Raw genomic sequence first — 13,987 nt, forward strand, 5'->3', positions numbered from 1 at the left:
ACCCTGCATCCTGCTACCTTCCCATTACCTGCCCTGCTAAGCTTGTCTGTGCCACTCGATGGCCAAATGCATAAGGCACAAAGTGATTCTCAACCTGTTGGAACATAAAAATCAATGGTTTTGTTTCAAATGATTACCAGAAGATCATACCGTAGTTTCCCCATATTCTAGTGTGTTTAAAAGAGACAGTGCAAAGGATTCTGCTGTAAAAATGTACGTGTCAAAAGGTTCCAACCTACGCTACTTAGTGTAAACCCACTTTTTAGCATGGAGACAATAAAGGGAAGTGGCAGTTTAATAAAAACAAACACAAATAAATAAAATAATTAGTTATAAAGTAACAATACATGCAAAAACAAAACATTTTGCAGCTGATGTTCATATAAGTGTACACTATGCATTTTAGGAAAGGTAGATTTTAATATATTGTGCCACACAAAGTGATCTAAGTGTATTATTGTTTAATTTTATTTATATAGCACTTTGAACCGACTATAAAATGTTATACAATAAACCACATATAAATTAGTTTTAAACCCCTTTAAAGGAAATAAGTGTGCTGGGAAAAATGCCTATTGGGCTCCAACAGCAGATCCTCTAGAATCATTTGGTGAATTTGAAAAACTGAGGTCTTTCTGATGTTTAGGAGGGAGGAACTGAAACAGATGTCAGAGGGATCTGTTCTCCTCAGAGGGTTCTTCCACAGCAGAGGCCTAATTGCTTGTTGAGTGATGACAGGATCATCAAATTGAGCACAGAGATATTGTTAGCATTTCAACAGCAAGTGTTGAATATATGGTTTTAGAGATAAATGACAGAATTGTGAGTATATATATTAAAAATCTTCTACTAATACAGGGGTTATGTTTGCAGAGAGAATTCATAATGTGACATTCTTATTTCTTTTCATTAAGCAGTCATAAGAGTTAAAAGAATAATAAGTAATGCTTATAGGTATTTTTTAATATAATTCACGAGCACCCTCTAGAGGTAAAAACACAGAAAAGACATGGTCCGTAGTGTCCTTAACTGTGCAGGTTACTGATTGCTGTTTTGATAGAAGTGTTGCTATCTTTGCTTTTTTCCAAGGTATTTCTTAAAATGGAATGTTTGACCCTCCAAATGTTGTTGGTTTGTAGTTCCCACAAGGCCTAGATGGCATAGCCAGTGGTAAGGTATAATGGGAATTCTAGTATCAGGAGGGCCACATGTTCCCATTGCTGCCTTCAAGGATGTTGTTTGTAAACAGCAAAGTCAGAATTCTTGAGGGAGCATCATCCAGGCAATTGATAATAATTTGTAATGATGAAAAGTAATTCCATAATAGCCCAGATGCAGTTCATCTTTGAACTCCTGAAACAAGTCTTTGCTTCATTTTTCTTCATAGTTTACTTCAGTGAGTGGAAAACAGCAGATGGAAATAATACCAGTGATGGAGTGGCTATATGAAAGGCAACTTTATTATGCATTACGTTGTATAGATATATGCACTGATTTCAGGTAAGAATTGTGTTATTGGAACTAATCAAGTGAATCCAGATATGCTCTTCTATATGTTGTAAACTCATGAAAAGAACAGAAAACCAGATGTGCTCCAACTCTGTAAGGCACATGGTCTCAGCATGTTCTTCTGCAAGATTTCAAGATGCTGTACAATCTTTTGCATGAGGTCTTCTATTAGTTGTGTAGCTCTTACACAACTGTTCCCAGAATACCACTGCCAGAATTCTTTCCATTAACAGGTCTCTGGATCCAGCCTATTATCATTAACATTGTATTTTCTTAAAATATCAAATTCAGAATACAAAGCTTTAACCAGTTTATATTTTAGGAATCAAAGGAAAATAGGGAGCTCACTCCATCGTACCACTTTGAGTTATGAACAAAGTTTGATTTAAGGGTTTCTCTACAGGAAGGCTTAACCCACCAGTTTCCTGAGGCTGGTCAGGGCCTCAAGAGCAAAAGTATTTCTCTTATCCAGGGGTTTGTCTCTTCAGGTTTGTATTGTTCTGTCTTTGTATATATTCTACTAACCAAGTACGAGGTGACTTTGTGGTGAGTGCAGTATAGTGCATTTGTGACTTTTCATGAGACTGTTTTTTCCAGCTTGAAATTTAATAGTTCAATATCCATGCTCTTAAAAAAAAAAAAAAGCTGAAAAAACGGCTGGAAAACACAAGAGAGGCCCTGGAGGATGACATTATGAAAAGGCCCAGGACGAAATAACTGCCTTGTGTAGAGAAGTCGTAAAGTACATCCTTTCTACCCCTGCTTCCTACTTAGAGAACCCAACAGTGACTAAATACTTAGCAATGAGAGAATATTCATCTGTCCTCATCATTAGACATTCTGTCATTAAGTATGCCTGGCTGTAGCTCTAAAGGGGAAATATGTAAGCAGTAAAGAGGATGTGATGATTTGCATGAGAGTGCTCAGTTCTACTAGATATATTTTGGATGCTGTGAGTGGAGTAGGTGACATGGGGAAACGACTGCAGGTACTCAGTATGTGTGTGATACTGAGTGATGTTATAAATGTGTTATATACACAATATATACCATAATGAAGCTCAAGGAAACTAGATAGCTCTGTTCCTGGATCTAGTCTTTCATTGCTCATTTATCATGTACAAAGTAATGCACAGGTCAGAACATCACTCAGATCGCAAAAGGATAAGTCATAAAGGGAACCAATGAAGAAATTACAGGGAGATAGCTTTCTGTCTTAGCTTGTGAGCACTCTCCAGAAACTGTCAGGATTTGAGGGCCTTTAAAAGTGATTGGTAGGGCTGATGACATGACCTTTGTATCTGACCAGTTGACAGCATGAGAGGTCACTTCTGCATAATTCTCTGGAAAGTAGTTTTTTCTTTCTGGGACTATTCTATCATATCCCTAAATTAGTACCATGTCACTTCATGGTGACAGAGTAGATAAACTGCCCCTTTTCACTTGTCACAGACCCTTCATGAAACTGATGAACCAGATACACATGAGCCTTAGAATGTACTCTCTTACCTATTTTATCATGGGCATAAAGGGCTTCCTGCCATGATGCCTATTATGCATGCAGTGACCTTCTGTATTCAAATTTTTCACATTTTTTTCCGTGTAAATCTCTCTCTGAGGCATAATTTTACCTTGCCTGTAAGCTTGTACTTTTACTTTCATTCATCTTCCCAATCTCACATTTGCTCTATTTTTGTTTTTGTAATATAGCTGTCACTAACCAGAATGAAACCCAAGCACATGCAATGACATTTGCCCACATTTGCTCTTGCCTCTCTCATTTCTTCCTACTCTAATTATCTTAATTACACCTTTACTTTCCTCAAGCAAGTCAAAGTGGTGTTTATGGCAATTGACTCCAGTTTATTCTCACAAGAACCCAGTGAAGTATGTTGGTTCACTGTCACACAGTGTGCTTGAATGGGGGTGTGAATCTGAGTGTCCCCAGTGCTAGTCCAACACTCCAATCCATGGATGGGACTTGTGGTCCCCCAGGTGTTTTGGCCTACAACTCTCATGGTCCCTTGTTATGTGCTTGTGCTGGCTAGGGCTGATGGGAGTTATAGGCCAAAATATCTATGGCTTCCCATTCCTGTTCTAGTAAGTACAACAAACTAGTTTCCTATTGGGTGCTTCACTGCTGACTTTTAAATCGTAAGCTCACTGAAACAGATGCCTAGACTTTTGTTTCTGTTGCTCATGTTGTTATGTTGTTTATGTTGTTCACCTATATTGATTTTTAAATAAATAACAACACTACCAAATTTGAATTCACTGAGCATTAAGTTAAATATTTTAAAATTGTTTGTGGCTTAAAGAAAATAAATTTTGCAGTTCAGTCATCTTTTGTTTATGTGATTTTTCTGGATCCTTCTACCTTTTTACAAACTTTTCTTTTTCCTTCCAGAAAAAAGAAATATTTTATCAACTGGAGAAACAATGTTAAGAGATCAAAAGTAAAAAGGAGCAAGTAAGTGTGAATAGCAGCTATTAGTGTAAACAATTGGAGAACCTATTATCTTTAAAAATGTCAGTAAATTATGCAATTATGACAAACCAACATGATTGCATCACTAACTGTGCTGAGTAGAACATGCTTCAAGAAACCTTTTTATTCCTCACAGGGAGTACCACCACCACTCACATAGTTTTAATATCTTTTAGGCCTTAAAAGTCTAGGATGGAAGCCTATGCATGGTTACTCAGAAAAAGGTCCTATTGCTCCCAGAATGCTGCCTAAATTTGCATAGGATTGCACTTTAAGTCAGCTTATGTTGGAAGGGAGAGAACTTTTTTGTGTGGACCACTATTTTAGAGCCTCCTTTAAACACAAGTTATGTTTAGCAAAGAATCCACTGTATGAGTAAAACGAAGTCCAGGTTAGGCAAGAGAATGAAATTTAGTTTTCAATTCAATAAACTGATTAAAGAACCAAGTAGAAAGGAGTTGAGAAATATGTAGTTCGTTAAAAACAAATGAAATGCCAGATGAGCTCACTAAACCTATAGAATAACGCATCGAAAAAAAGGTCTCCAATATGCGGAGGGAGGAGAGTCAGCTGGGCTCTGAGACTGGCTCAGCCTTCTCTTCGCTCTTTGTCAACCAGCCAGCCACAAAGAAAAATAATACACAACACAAGCATTATTTCTGTGGGGTTGGGCAGCACCCAGACGGGCAAGTTCAGTTACCAGTCACTAACAAGCCTGAGAGGACCTGGGCATGGATTCTCCAGCTCTCTACATTGTGCGGCGTTGCATGGCCATCCTATAACCTCAGGACGGCTATAGCCTTGGGCTTCAGGAGCTGCGGGAGGGCACAGCAAGGGTCCCGGGCCTCCGCTTTCGCCTCGGCCCTCTAGCCGTATCCCATGGGACACTGCGCTGGAGCGAGCACGGAGCCGCGCTGGATGAGAGCCGCCGAAAGGGGGAACTTGCGTCAGGTGCCATCCGCCGCGGGCAGCGGCTGGAGCGCGGAGCGGGGGACCGAGGGGGTGGGGGGCCTGGGAGAAGGGAAGAACCGCCTCATGCGGCGCACTGGAGCCCGACTGAGGCGCCCCTTCCGTCCCCACGGGGAAAGGGTGTCTCGTGCTGGGCTCCGCGTCCCCGCGGGCCTTGCCGCTTTCCTGCCGCGGCGCGCCTAGCGCTGGTCCCCTCATCCCCTGCCCGCCGTTCAGCCGCTGCCCGCCCGCCGGCTCAGGGGAGTTCCCACTAGGCGGGCTGTGGTAGATGCTGTCCGTCGGCGCGTGTGCACGCCGGTCGCTGACAGGCAGAACAGCCCCGCTCCCATACTGACTCGCGAGCAGGAGTCAGGTGCGGAGGCGATGGCCGGCGCTCGGCCTTGGTTTGTGCAGCGCCTCGAAAGATGCCCTTTCCAGCTCCCGACTAGGGCTTGGGAAGTTGGTGCGGGCAGGCACCAGTGGCACCGCCGCCTGCCCAGCACATTTCCTACTTGGAGTGGTGGAAATGCTCCGGGAGGGTGAGGGAAGATGGGGCAGAAGTGCTTCCTTGCCTCCATACCAGCCAGTCTCAAGGATGGCAGAAGAACTCGCTTCCACCCACTGCCAGAGATACAGCGACATCCTAGTGGATGGGATGCAGCGATGTGGACTTGCTTCTGAGTTAGGAAGCAAGACTGAGTGGCTAGTTCTTCCCCTGTGGGCCCCTGCAGCTTCTCCCTGTGCTCCTGCTGATGCCAGGGGCAGGGTGGGATCCGGCATTAGCAGAAGCACTGCGAAAGCCAATAACAGCAGTACATAGGGCTGCTTGGGCACTTTGCCTCATCATCATCAGCTAGAGCCCCTTGACCAAAGCACTGGCACTTTTTTGCCCCCCACGGGACTCTTCATATTTTTGGCTTGGCTGTGGCTGATTTAGATGGAGTTTTAAGCCATGGGGAGTTTCTTAAACCATAATTTATAAGCCACCTCAAGAGAAGCAGGTGGTGTTCACATGATAAATCTCCCCCTCCATCATCATGGTTTAGCTTGTTTTGGGAACCCAGTCACTATCTCAATCAAGCTGAGTTATGAGAGAGGGGCAATATTCAGTCTGGAGTGGACAGGTGTACTGTACATTGTGGGTTTATGGCAGGTTTGTGAGTTGCATATATTTTATAAATCAGAAGTGAATATCATCACATTACAACCCAAGGCATTCTATAGTTTATTTTGTCTTTACAACAACCCTGTGAGATAGGTCCAAAGTCATTCAGTGAACTTCATCAGAGAATGGACATTAGAATCCATATCTCCTGACTTGCAATCCAATACTCCAAACACTACACAGCATTGGCTTTCAGTTTAAGAAGTTTTATAATTTCATCATTTACAGTGGATGTAGAATCTGGGACCTTTCTTTTTACCATATATATACACATTTACATTTTAAAAAGTTGTGAATGTATGTGTGTATTTCTTTCACACACAAGCACACAAACAATATACCATATATTATACCTAGGCAATCTTCCTGATGTGTTCCTTTTTTAATTGCATGAAATTTTTGTATGCCAGAGAACATTAAAAAAATAGTCTGAAGTGTCACAGTCCACAGTTCTACCATCTTATTCCCTTTGTGTGCACCAGCACAAAGCTGAAGAATAGGAGAGAACAAAGCTAGAGAAATCCCCTTTCTTTGTTTTTTTCATCAGACCAACCTACTTCATACTCAAAAAGTATAAACACAACCACATACATGTGTACAGTTGGTAAAGAGTTTTAGAGCAGAGGAAGGGAAATTCTTGTTTGCATTCTTTCCCCCCTTCCCTATATTCTGAGTGGGAGAAACCATGCTACTTTCTCTGCAACTCCCATTATACTAGCACTTGGCATTTTGAATATGTTTTAAAGCATGTGTTTGAGATGAGCTCATGTCCTAGAAAACTCTCAGTTGGATTTGGGAAAAGTAACCATCACTAATGCAGTGAACAGCAACTATTTTACTTCATTACTGAGCTTTAATCATTTATGATGTGTTCACTCTAAGTAAAAAATTCTTCACACTATGGGCCATCTTTCTGAAAAATTTTACTGAAGCATGGTAGGGGAATAAACTCTTTTGATATTATGTTAAATGGCAAATGAGAGGAGATATCCCATATGAAAATATGACAAAATATGTGTGAACTAAATGGTAGAGTTTTGCCATCAATTCCCAATATAAAAGCATTAAGAAATGTTGCAGGGTAAATTAACAAACAAGGTGTTCATTCAGAACTGTCCTGCATATAGTTCTGAATGAACTGGAAACTACAAGTGAAGTGTTTATAATTCAGCTGATAATCAATATTAGGATCGTGATTTTTACATACCTTACATGTCTTATGGAAGCCAATGTAATTTTAAGTTTCTGCCTAAAATGTATTACTTTAAAGTGAGAATTTGTATGATTTTTACACTTAGAACGCCATTTCTTGTTTACAGAATGGTGATGTATGAGCAACTGTTTTTTGCTGATGAAATATTACAGAAATGTTTGCTTTATATGCAAGGATTGTGTGTGGATATTAGTAACCCCGAGAGGCACATATCTTCAGAAGATAAAGCTATCCATTTCATAAAGGTCAGAAACAGTACTATAAGTGGATGGGAATAAAAATTATATCTACTCAAGAAATATGTCTTGAGGAAGCCAGCAAAACTAAAGGAGCTAATACAGTATGACTTTAGTAATACAGTATGACTTTAGTGTATCAGTATTTCTATTTGTTAAGATTCCCCTTGAACTATCTGTATCAGAAAATTAGCCTGTTAAAATATTGCTTTGGTTCTGGTTTGTGTTCAGTTTTAAATACATTTTAGTTTTCATACTGCTGTGATTCAGGGCAATAAAAATTTAGTATTTGGTTTGGGACACCTGGACCTACTGGCTCAGGTTCCATTCACATTATGAGTGGCATACATGATAATATGACTAATATTGTTGTAAATGTCTGTACTGGTCTTAGTTCTATATGATTAAATACAATAGATGATTATATCTGTAAACATACTGGATAAATTGGCATGACAAGGCAAGTCACCCTGCTGATTAGACTTTGCAGTGTGGGTTGTCCATGGAACAACTCCTTGTACTCCTACAGATGACGGGGCTACAGATGACGGGGCTCTCCTCCTTGTCCCTGGTACTCTAGCCAGTGTCCCAGGGTCCTGCATGGCAGAACCCTCTTATCTCTCTGTCCCTGGTCTGATCGTAGCCCTGTTTTTGTTTGCCTTTTTGGGATATTTTTTCCAGAACCCTTTGCTACTGCTAGTGATAGCCGCTCCACTGATGCCCAGGTAGAACTTTGGAGCTCCCATTGCTGTCTCGTTTTTCTTTCAGGCTGCACAAGCATTTCACTTTTTAAAAAATGTTGGTCTTTCAGAGTTGCAGAAGTGTGAACTTACAGCTGTCAAAAATATGTGCAGTCTTTCCTGGTCTATTACCTTGTCAGTTACAGCTGTTCAGCAATAACAGAATAATGAGGTGAGATTGTGTACAGGCAAAATTGCATATAATTGACAGCTGTCAGGTGCTACATACCAGCAAATGGAAAAGACATTGTGAAGTTAAGTGAACCAAAATAGCAAGGTAATCTCCTTAGTTTTGAGCATCATAGTGATACTTTTCAGTGCCTGCTGCCTTAGGAACATTCCCCAAGTCTCCAGCAAGTCCAGAAAGAGACCTTTCCATAGCTCATTTTTGGAACTTTTACTGCGGGTTCCGTATGGGTGGCAAAAAAAATTCTGACAAAGGTGGCTGAATGGGATGGAGAGAATGGAGCCATTTTGTGAAGCATACCCCATTCTGCAACCTCTAGGGATTTAAAAAAACATTTGGGAAAAATGCGCATTTTTTGACAGGGAATTATACACAGATCTCATAGATGGGAAGTAACTGAAAAGGAAATGTGCATATAATTAATTCGCTTTGTTTCATCACTTTGCATTTTAGTGAATGGAATGGTTTAAAGGGGAACAGAAACTCACATCAGTTCTAGCTATAAAAATATTTCTTTGTTTTGGTTTCTTAGATAGACACATCCTACACATATACTTTGGAAGAATTTTGTGAGAAACAGTTTCAACAAAGTCAACAAGCACTTGCTCAAATACAAACTTTTAAAGACAAAGTAATCAAAGTAATTCGGAGTGCTTTCTTAAGGGTAATTAAATCACTCTATTGTATATTTTTTACTTTTATTTAGAATATATTGATTCTTGAATAGACTTCAGAAATGTGTAAAAAGCTCTGTCGTGGCAAGAGAAAGGGCATACTTTGTAGTTTCGTTGTATTTTTCATTCACTATTCTCAGTAAGGAAGAGAAACTAGGAGGGTAATGGCTATATTTCTATTACCGCACCAATGCTTTACAGAGCAGTCCTATGGTCCCAGGGAGCACAGGATGATGAGGGCCCCCTGCTGCACCTTAGGCCATAGACACAGCTATGACTTGGCGGGAGGGAAAATATGAGTGGGAATCTCCCCCTCCCCATGAACTGTGAAAAGCTCAGCTTGTAACTCCTCTTCCATGGTCACAGCAGAAACCTCGGAAGGAAGTTGAACAGGGAAAAAGAAGGGCAAGTGGCAGGTTGGGACAGGAAGAAGAAGCAGCGATATGGATCACGGCATCAGGGTGGACATCTAGCAGGTTTCATGCATCCATCTTTTGCTGATCCCCAGTGCTCTGCCTGTACTGCTAAGACTCAGTGACAGCAGGAGGAAGAAAAGTTCCATATACTGTAAAACACAATAGTCTCCATCAGCAAAATTCAGTAGCCTTTTGCTTTTAAGATGAGTCATTATTTCCCTGTTGCTGTACCACTGAATGCATTTAGTGGGATAATAGGAGCAGGGAGGCAGTGATGGATGGGGGGCAATGCAGCCCTCTGGAAGCTGTCACCTCTGCATTAGATTCATCAGGCTCTCTATTGCCTGGCCTTCCAGCAAGGGGAAAGGAAGCTAGATGAACCAAAAAGTTTGTTTTAAGGTGGAATTATAGGTGTCATTGGATTGTGCTCGTAAATTTAAAAGATCCCAGGTTCAATCCTACCTGGAACATTGGAGAGGCACTTCCAAAGAGTATAAAAATACAATACTGAGCTGGATTTAGATACTCCAAATGAGAGACATTTCTTTCACTAAAAGCAATTCTAACAGAGAAGACCAGGCATGGCAAAATAGCATAATGTTCAGTCTCAAGAAGTGATGTTTGGCACGTACTGAATTATTTTCCAAATTTGTTTTTACAATACTTTAGGTGGCAGAAATGAAGGGAGCTGAATGGCTTTTTCAGCACTTATCAGATGATGTCACAGAGAAACCGAAACACTTTGAGATAGCAGGATGGCGGCATGTTATGGAACGGTTTTCTAGGTTTCTGCAGCTTGTGGACAGGATCTTTCAAGAGCTGCTTCGCAAATTGGTTCACAATGCTCTAAATCGTCTTATGGAGATATTTAAAGGTTCCAGTAATTTGACCGTTTTAAAAGTGAAGACAAACGAAGAGCTTATAAGGTCATTTAACCTGTTTGTCACTCATACAAGATCTTCTCCTATACTGAATTGCGTACAAAATTCTATGTTAATACACAGATAAATAAGTATAGGTTACTATTTTGAAAAAGTATAAGAATTCTTTGAAGCAAATGGTTGGTATGAAGTATGAGTAAAGGGCTATGTGTAAGCTTTGTTCTGCTGAATGAAACTGATAAATACCAACGATATAATTCAGAAGTATTTCCTATATATTTAATGGTTTAATGATATGTGTTGTCTAGGAGTATGTGTGTGTGTTGAGCAGAGCTACTTTCGGGAAAACTTACATAGCATAGAGTTGTGGCAGCAGCTCTGCCCTGCTCTCTGATCACGTTCTCAAGGATCATGGCTACCATACTGTTCCTCAGTATTCTTTCAACCACCACAACAGTAGCTTCGGGATATATTTGCCATAGGCTAAAGAAAAAAAGAGCCTTCCTTCCTTCCTTCCTTCTTTCCTTCCTTCCTTCCTTCCTTCCTTCCTTCCTTCCTTCCTTCCTTCCTTCTTTTCTGTTTAGTTGTTCTTTATATTTTTTCATGCTTTCCATTGTTCACTGGTGTTTTTAGCTGTTACTGGTGCTTCAGCTGGTTGTTTCTTCAATTTCTAGGGGAAAATGCAGGGGCTTCCTAGAAACCACCAGGTCTTTGATTGCTACTTTTGTGATAAGGGCTGTCTGTGTTGCTGCTGGACTTGATAGTGCCTGACCTCACCCTCCTACCAGCATCCTTGTGGCACTTACAACTCCTGGCTCCAAGCTATTGGTAAAGTTTCTGGTTAAGCCTGAGCAGATTATTCTGATAATCTTAAGAAAGGGATAAGCCTCCAGAATTGTTGTTGGTCTTGAAGCAAACCCAAAAGCTTGTATATACAGTGGTACCTCGGCTCACAAACACCTTAGTTCACGACCAAATCGGGTTATGAACAAAAATTTCATAAAAATTTTGACTCAGGTTTCAAACTCCGCATTGGGTGGTGACCGTGATCATGACCGTGATCTTGGCCATCTCCCCTCCCTATGATTGCGCCCATCTCCCCCCCCCCATGCGCCAGCATTCGCGCCCCTCTCTTCCCTTCCCAGTGCTCCGGGATGATGGGTGCATGCAGGGATGATGGGCGCGATCGTGGTCGTACTGGGAGGGGGGCAGGGAGATGACCGCACTCGTGCTCGGGGGGAGATGGCCGCGAGCTTTGTTGTTGTTTGTCACTTTGCTTCACATTTTTCTGATTTAAAAAACAGTTACAGAATGGATTAATCTTACTTACATTGAACCTTATGGGGAAATTTAACTTGGCTCACAACCAATTTGGGTCACGACCAGAGTCCTGGAATGGATTAAATTTGTGAGCCAAGGTACCATTGTACTCAGTTGATAGTGACCGATATTTCAGTTCTGACCTGCCTAAGAAGTTCCTTGCAATGAAGCCACTTTTGTATCAAGAAGTGTCGAGACTGATGCCCCTACCCCACCCACACTTGTTCTAGAAAAGTTTGCTAGCATGTCCTCTCAAATCCCACTAATGTAATCATTGCCCCTGGTTTTGTTGTTCAAGCCCAGCTAACCCATGAATAGTCAGTTTGCACTGAAGGGAGGACTTACTGACCTTTCCTCAGTAATATACATTTATATATACTAATATGCTGCAATATTTGTAACAATTGGGCAGAGTGAAAAGTTATTCCTCTGCTATGTAAGTTCCATAAAAGAACAGGTTATCTACTCTTTGTGTTTCTTTTGCTGGATTCCCTCAATTGTCCATCTGTGTTACCAGCTGTAAAAGTCCCAGAGATTGTGTGAACTAATCTTCCAGAACAGCTATGTGACGCCAACCCTCAACATTTGTCTGCAACTATTGGCTGGATGTCCAGGCCAGGATCAGTACTTCTTTTGGAAGTTCAAAGGCTTCCTAGTACTTCCCCTGCCACCAGGAAGTAAGCTTTCCTCTTTGCCTAGATGTGTGACTACACAGAGACCACAAAGAAGAAAGATGGGTTGCTTACCTGCAGCTATAGATGTTTGAGTGGTCATCTGGACAGTCATACAACCCTCCCTCCTAAATCATCACAGGTGATGTCTTTTCTGTGTTTCTGTTTCACTTCTGGTTTTATAACTGTTGTATGAGCTGGAAGCTGAAGTGAGCATGAATGCAGGAGCAACACCCCTTCTGCATGTGTAAGGGATGAGGACAGGGCTCTCTCCAAGACTAGGAGTTTTCCAGACTGAAGTGATGTACAGGTGCCTGTACCTATTGACATTGCAGATGAGTGCTTGATGAACTACAATTATGGGTAAGCAGCATGTCTTTGTACATTGCATACCTAAGTTAAAAAAATCTATTGGCTGGAGGAGGTAATGATGCCCTACTACCCTTCTCTTCCATGGATCCATCGCTCTGGGGATCTGCTCTGCTGAGTAGGAGATACTGCAAGAAGCCCCAAAAGGGGATGGTGCACACTTTTATGCCTCATCAAACCTCCCTCCCTTCCCTCTCCTACAGGAGCCTCTACATGAGCACTCAGAGTTATACCAGTTCAAGAGCTGATGTAACTAAATTCTACCGATTGCACTTAATAGGAAGGAATGGTCCTCCTGACCAATGCACTACTATACCCCCACAGAAGGATGCTTCTGTGGATGAGGTGCAGCCCATCACCTAATCACAACACACTAGAGCACTAGGGCTGTGACTGAGTGATGGATCATAATGCATCCTTTTGGCTAGTGAATATTCTAAGGTGGCAGACCATAATATAGACAGAATGGTTTGAGGCTTTAAGCTTTCCTACATGAGACTGTTAATCAACTGATAATCTACTGTATCTGCGTTTAGTTTCTTTGTAGAATTTAAAATGGATCACTGCACAAAGAGGGTTTTCTGCTACATGACCTCTAGGTGACCCAGGAATATAGCAGATAGCATAAATGTACAAGAGAAGAAAAAGCATTTCCTTTCACTCTAACAATAAAACACTATATTTCCTCTGATCTTCAACCAACAAACTCACTGAAAGTGCTCTTTAGAAGCAAAACTGGAGGGTCATGATACCATCTAAAGAACCTTAAACTATTATAGCTCAGAAAGACCATGGTCAGCAAATCCAGTAGGTGCCATTGGTTTCCTTTCCTTGATGATCAGAGACCCTGCTGTTGAAGGGGCTTTCTTCTCTGAATGGAGACTTTCTTACTCTCCATCCCTGCCCTTGGCATTGCTGGTGAGTGCCTGTGGATGAGTAGCACCTTGGCAGCAGTTTCCTGCTTCACCTTCCTGCTTCCTGCTTCATGCCTGTATGCATGCCCTATCTGCCTTTCCTGTCACTTGCACCACTTTGTTTCTACTCTTTAGGGGCCCTCTTGCACCTCCACACTGGGCAGGTATATTTTGTATTCAGCATCATCTTACTTCCTATAAAGCTCCTCTTGGCCAATGGCCACAGAATCATGTCCTGATGCTCTGCTGTTGCTCTG

The 13,987-nt window shown here is 41.5% G+C and overlaps 1 protein-coding gene across 1 annotated transcript in view; it reads left to right on the forward strand.

Moving 5' to 3' along the window:
* The window catches only part of DNAH14 (dynein axonemal heavy chain 14), a 174,927-nt gene that overhangs the window by 12,027 nt on the left and 148,913 nt on the right, over positions 1-13,987 (forward strand). Inside the window, 6 exon segments of the mRNA XM_044450129.1 lie at positions 1,388-1,500; positions 3,916-3,978; positions 7,429-7,567; positions 9,018-9,149; positions 10,245-10,501; positions 13,020-13,161. Of these exon segments, the coding sequence (XP_044306064.1) occupies positions 1,388-1,500; positions 3,916-3,978; positions 7,429-7,567; positions 9,018-9,149; positions 10,245-10,501; positions 13,020-13,161 (846 nt within the window).

Source organism: Varanus komodoensis, unplaced genomic scaffold, assembly GCF_004798865.1.
Source record: "Varanus komodoensis strain SLA01 unplaced genomic scaffold, ASM479886v1 scaffold1, whole genome shotgun sequence".
In the NCBI taxonomy this organism is placed as follows: domain Eukaryota; kingdom Metazoa; phylum Chordata; class Lepidosauria; order Squamata; family Varanidae; genus Varanus; species Varanus komodoensis.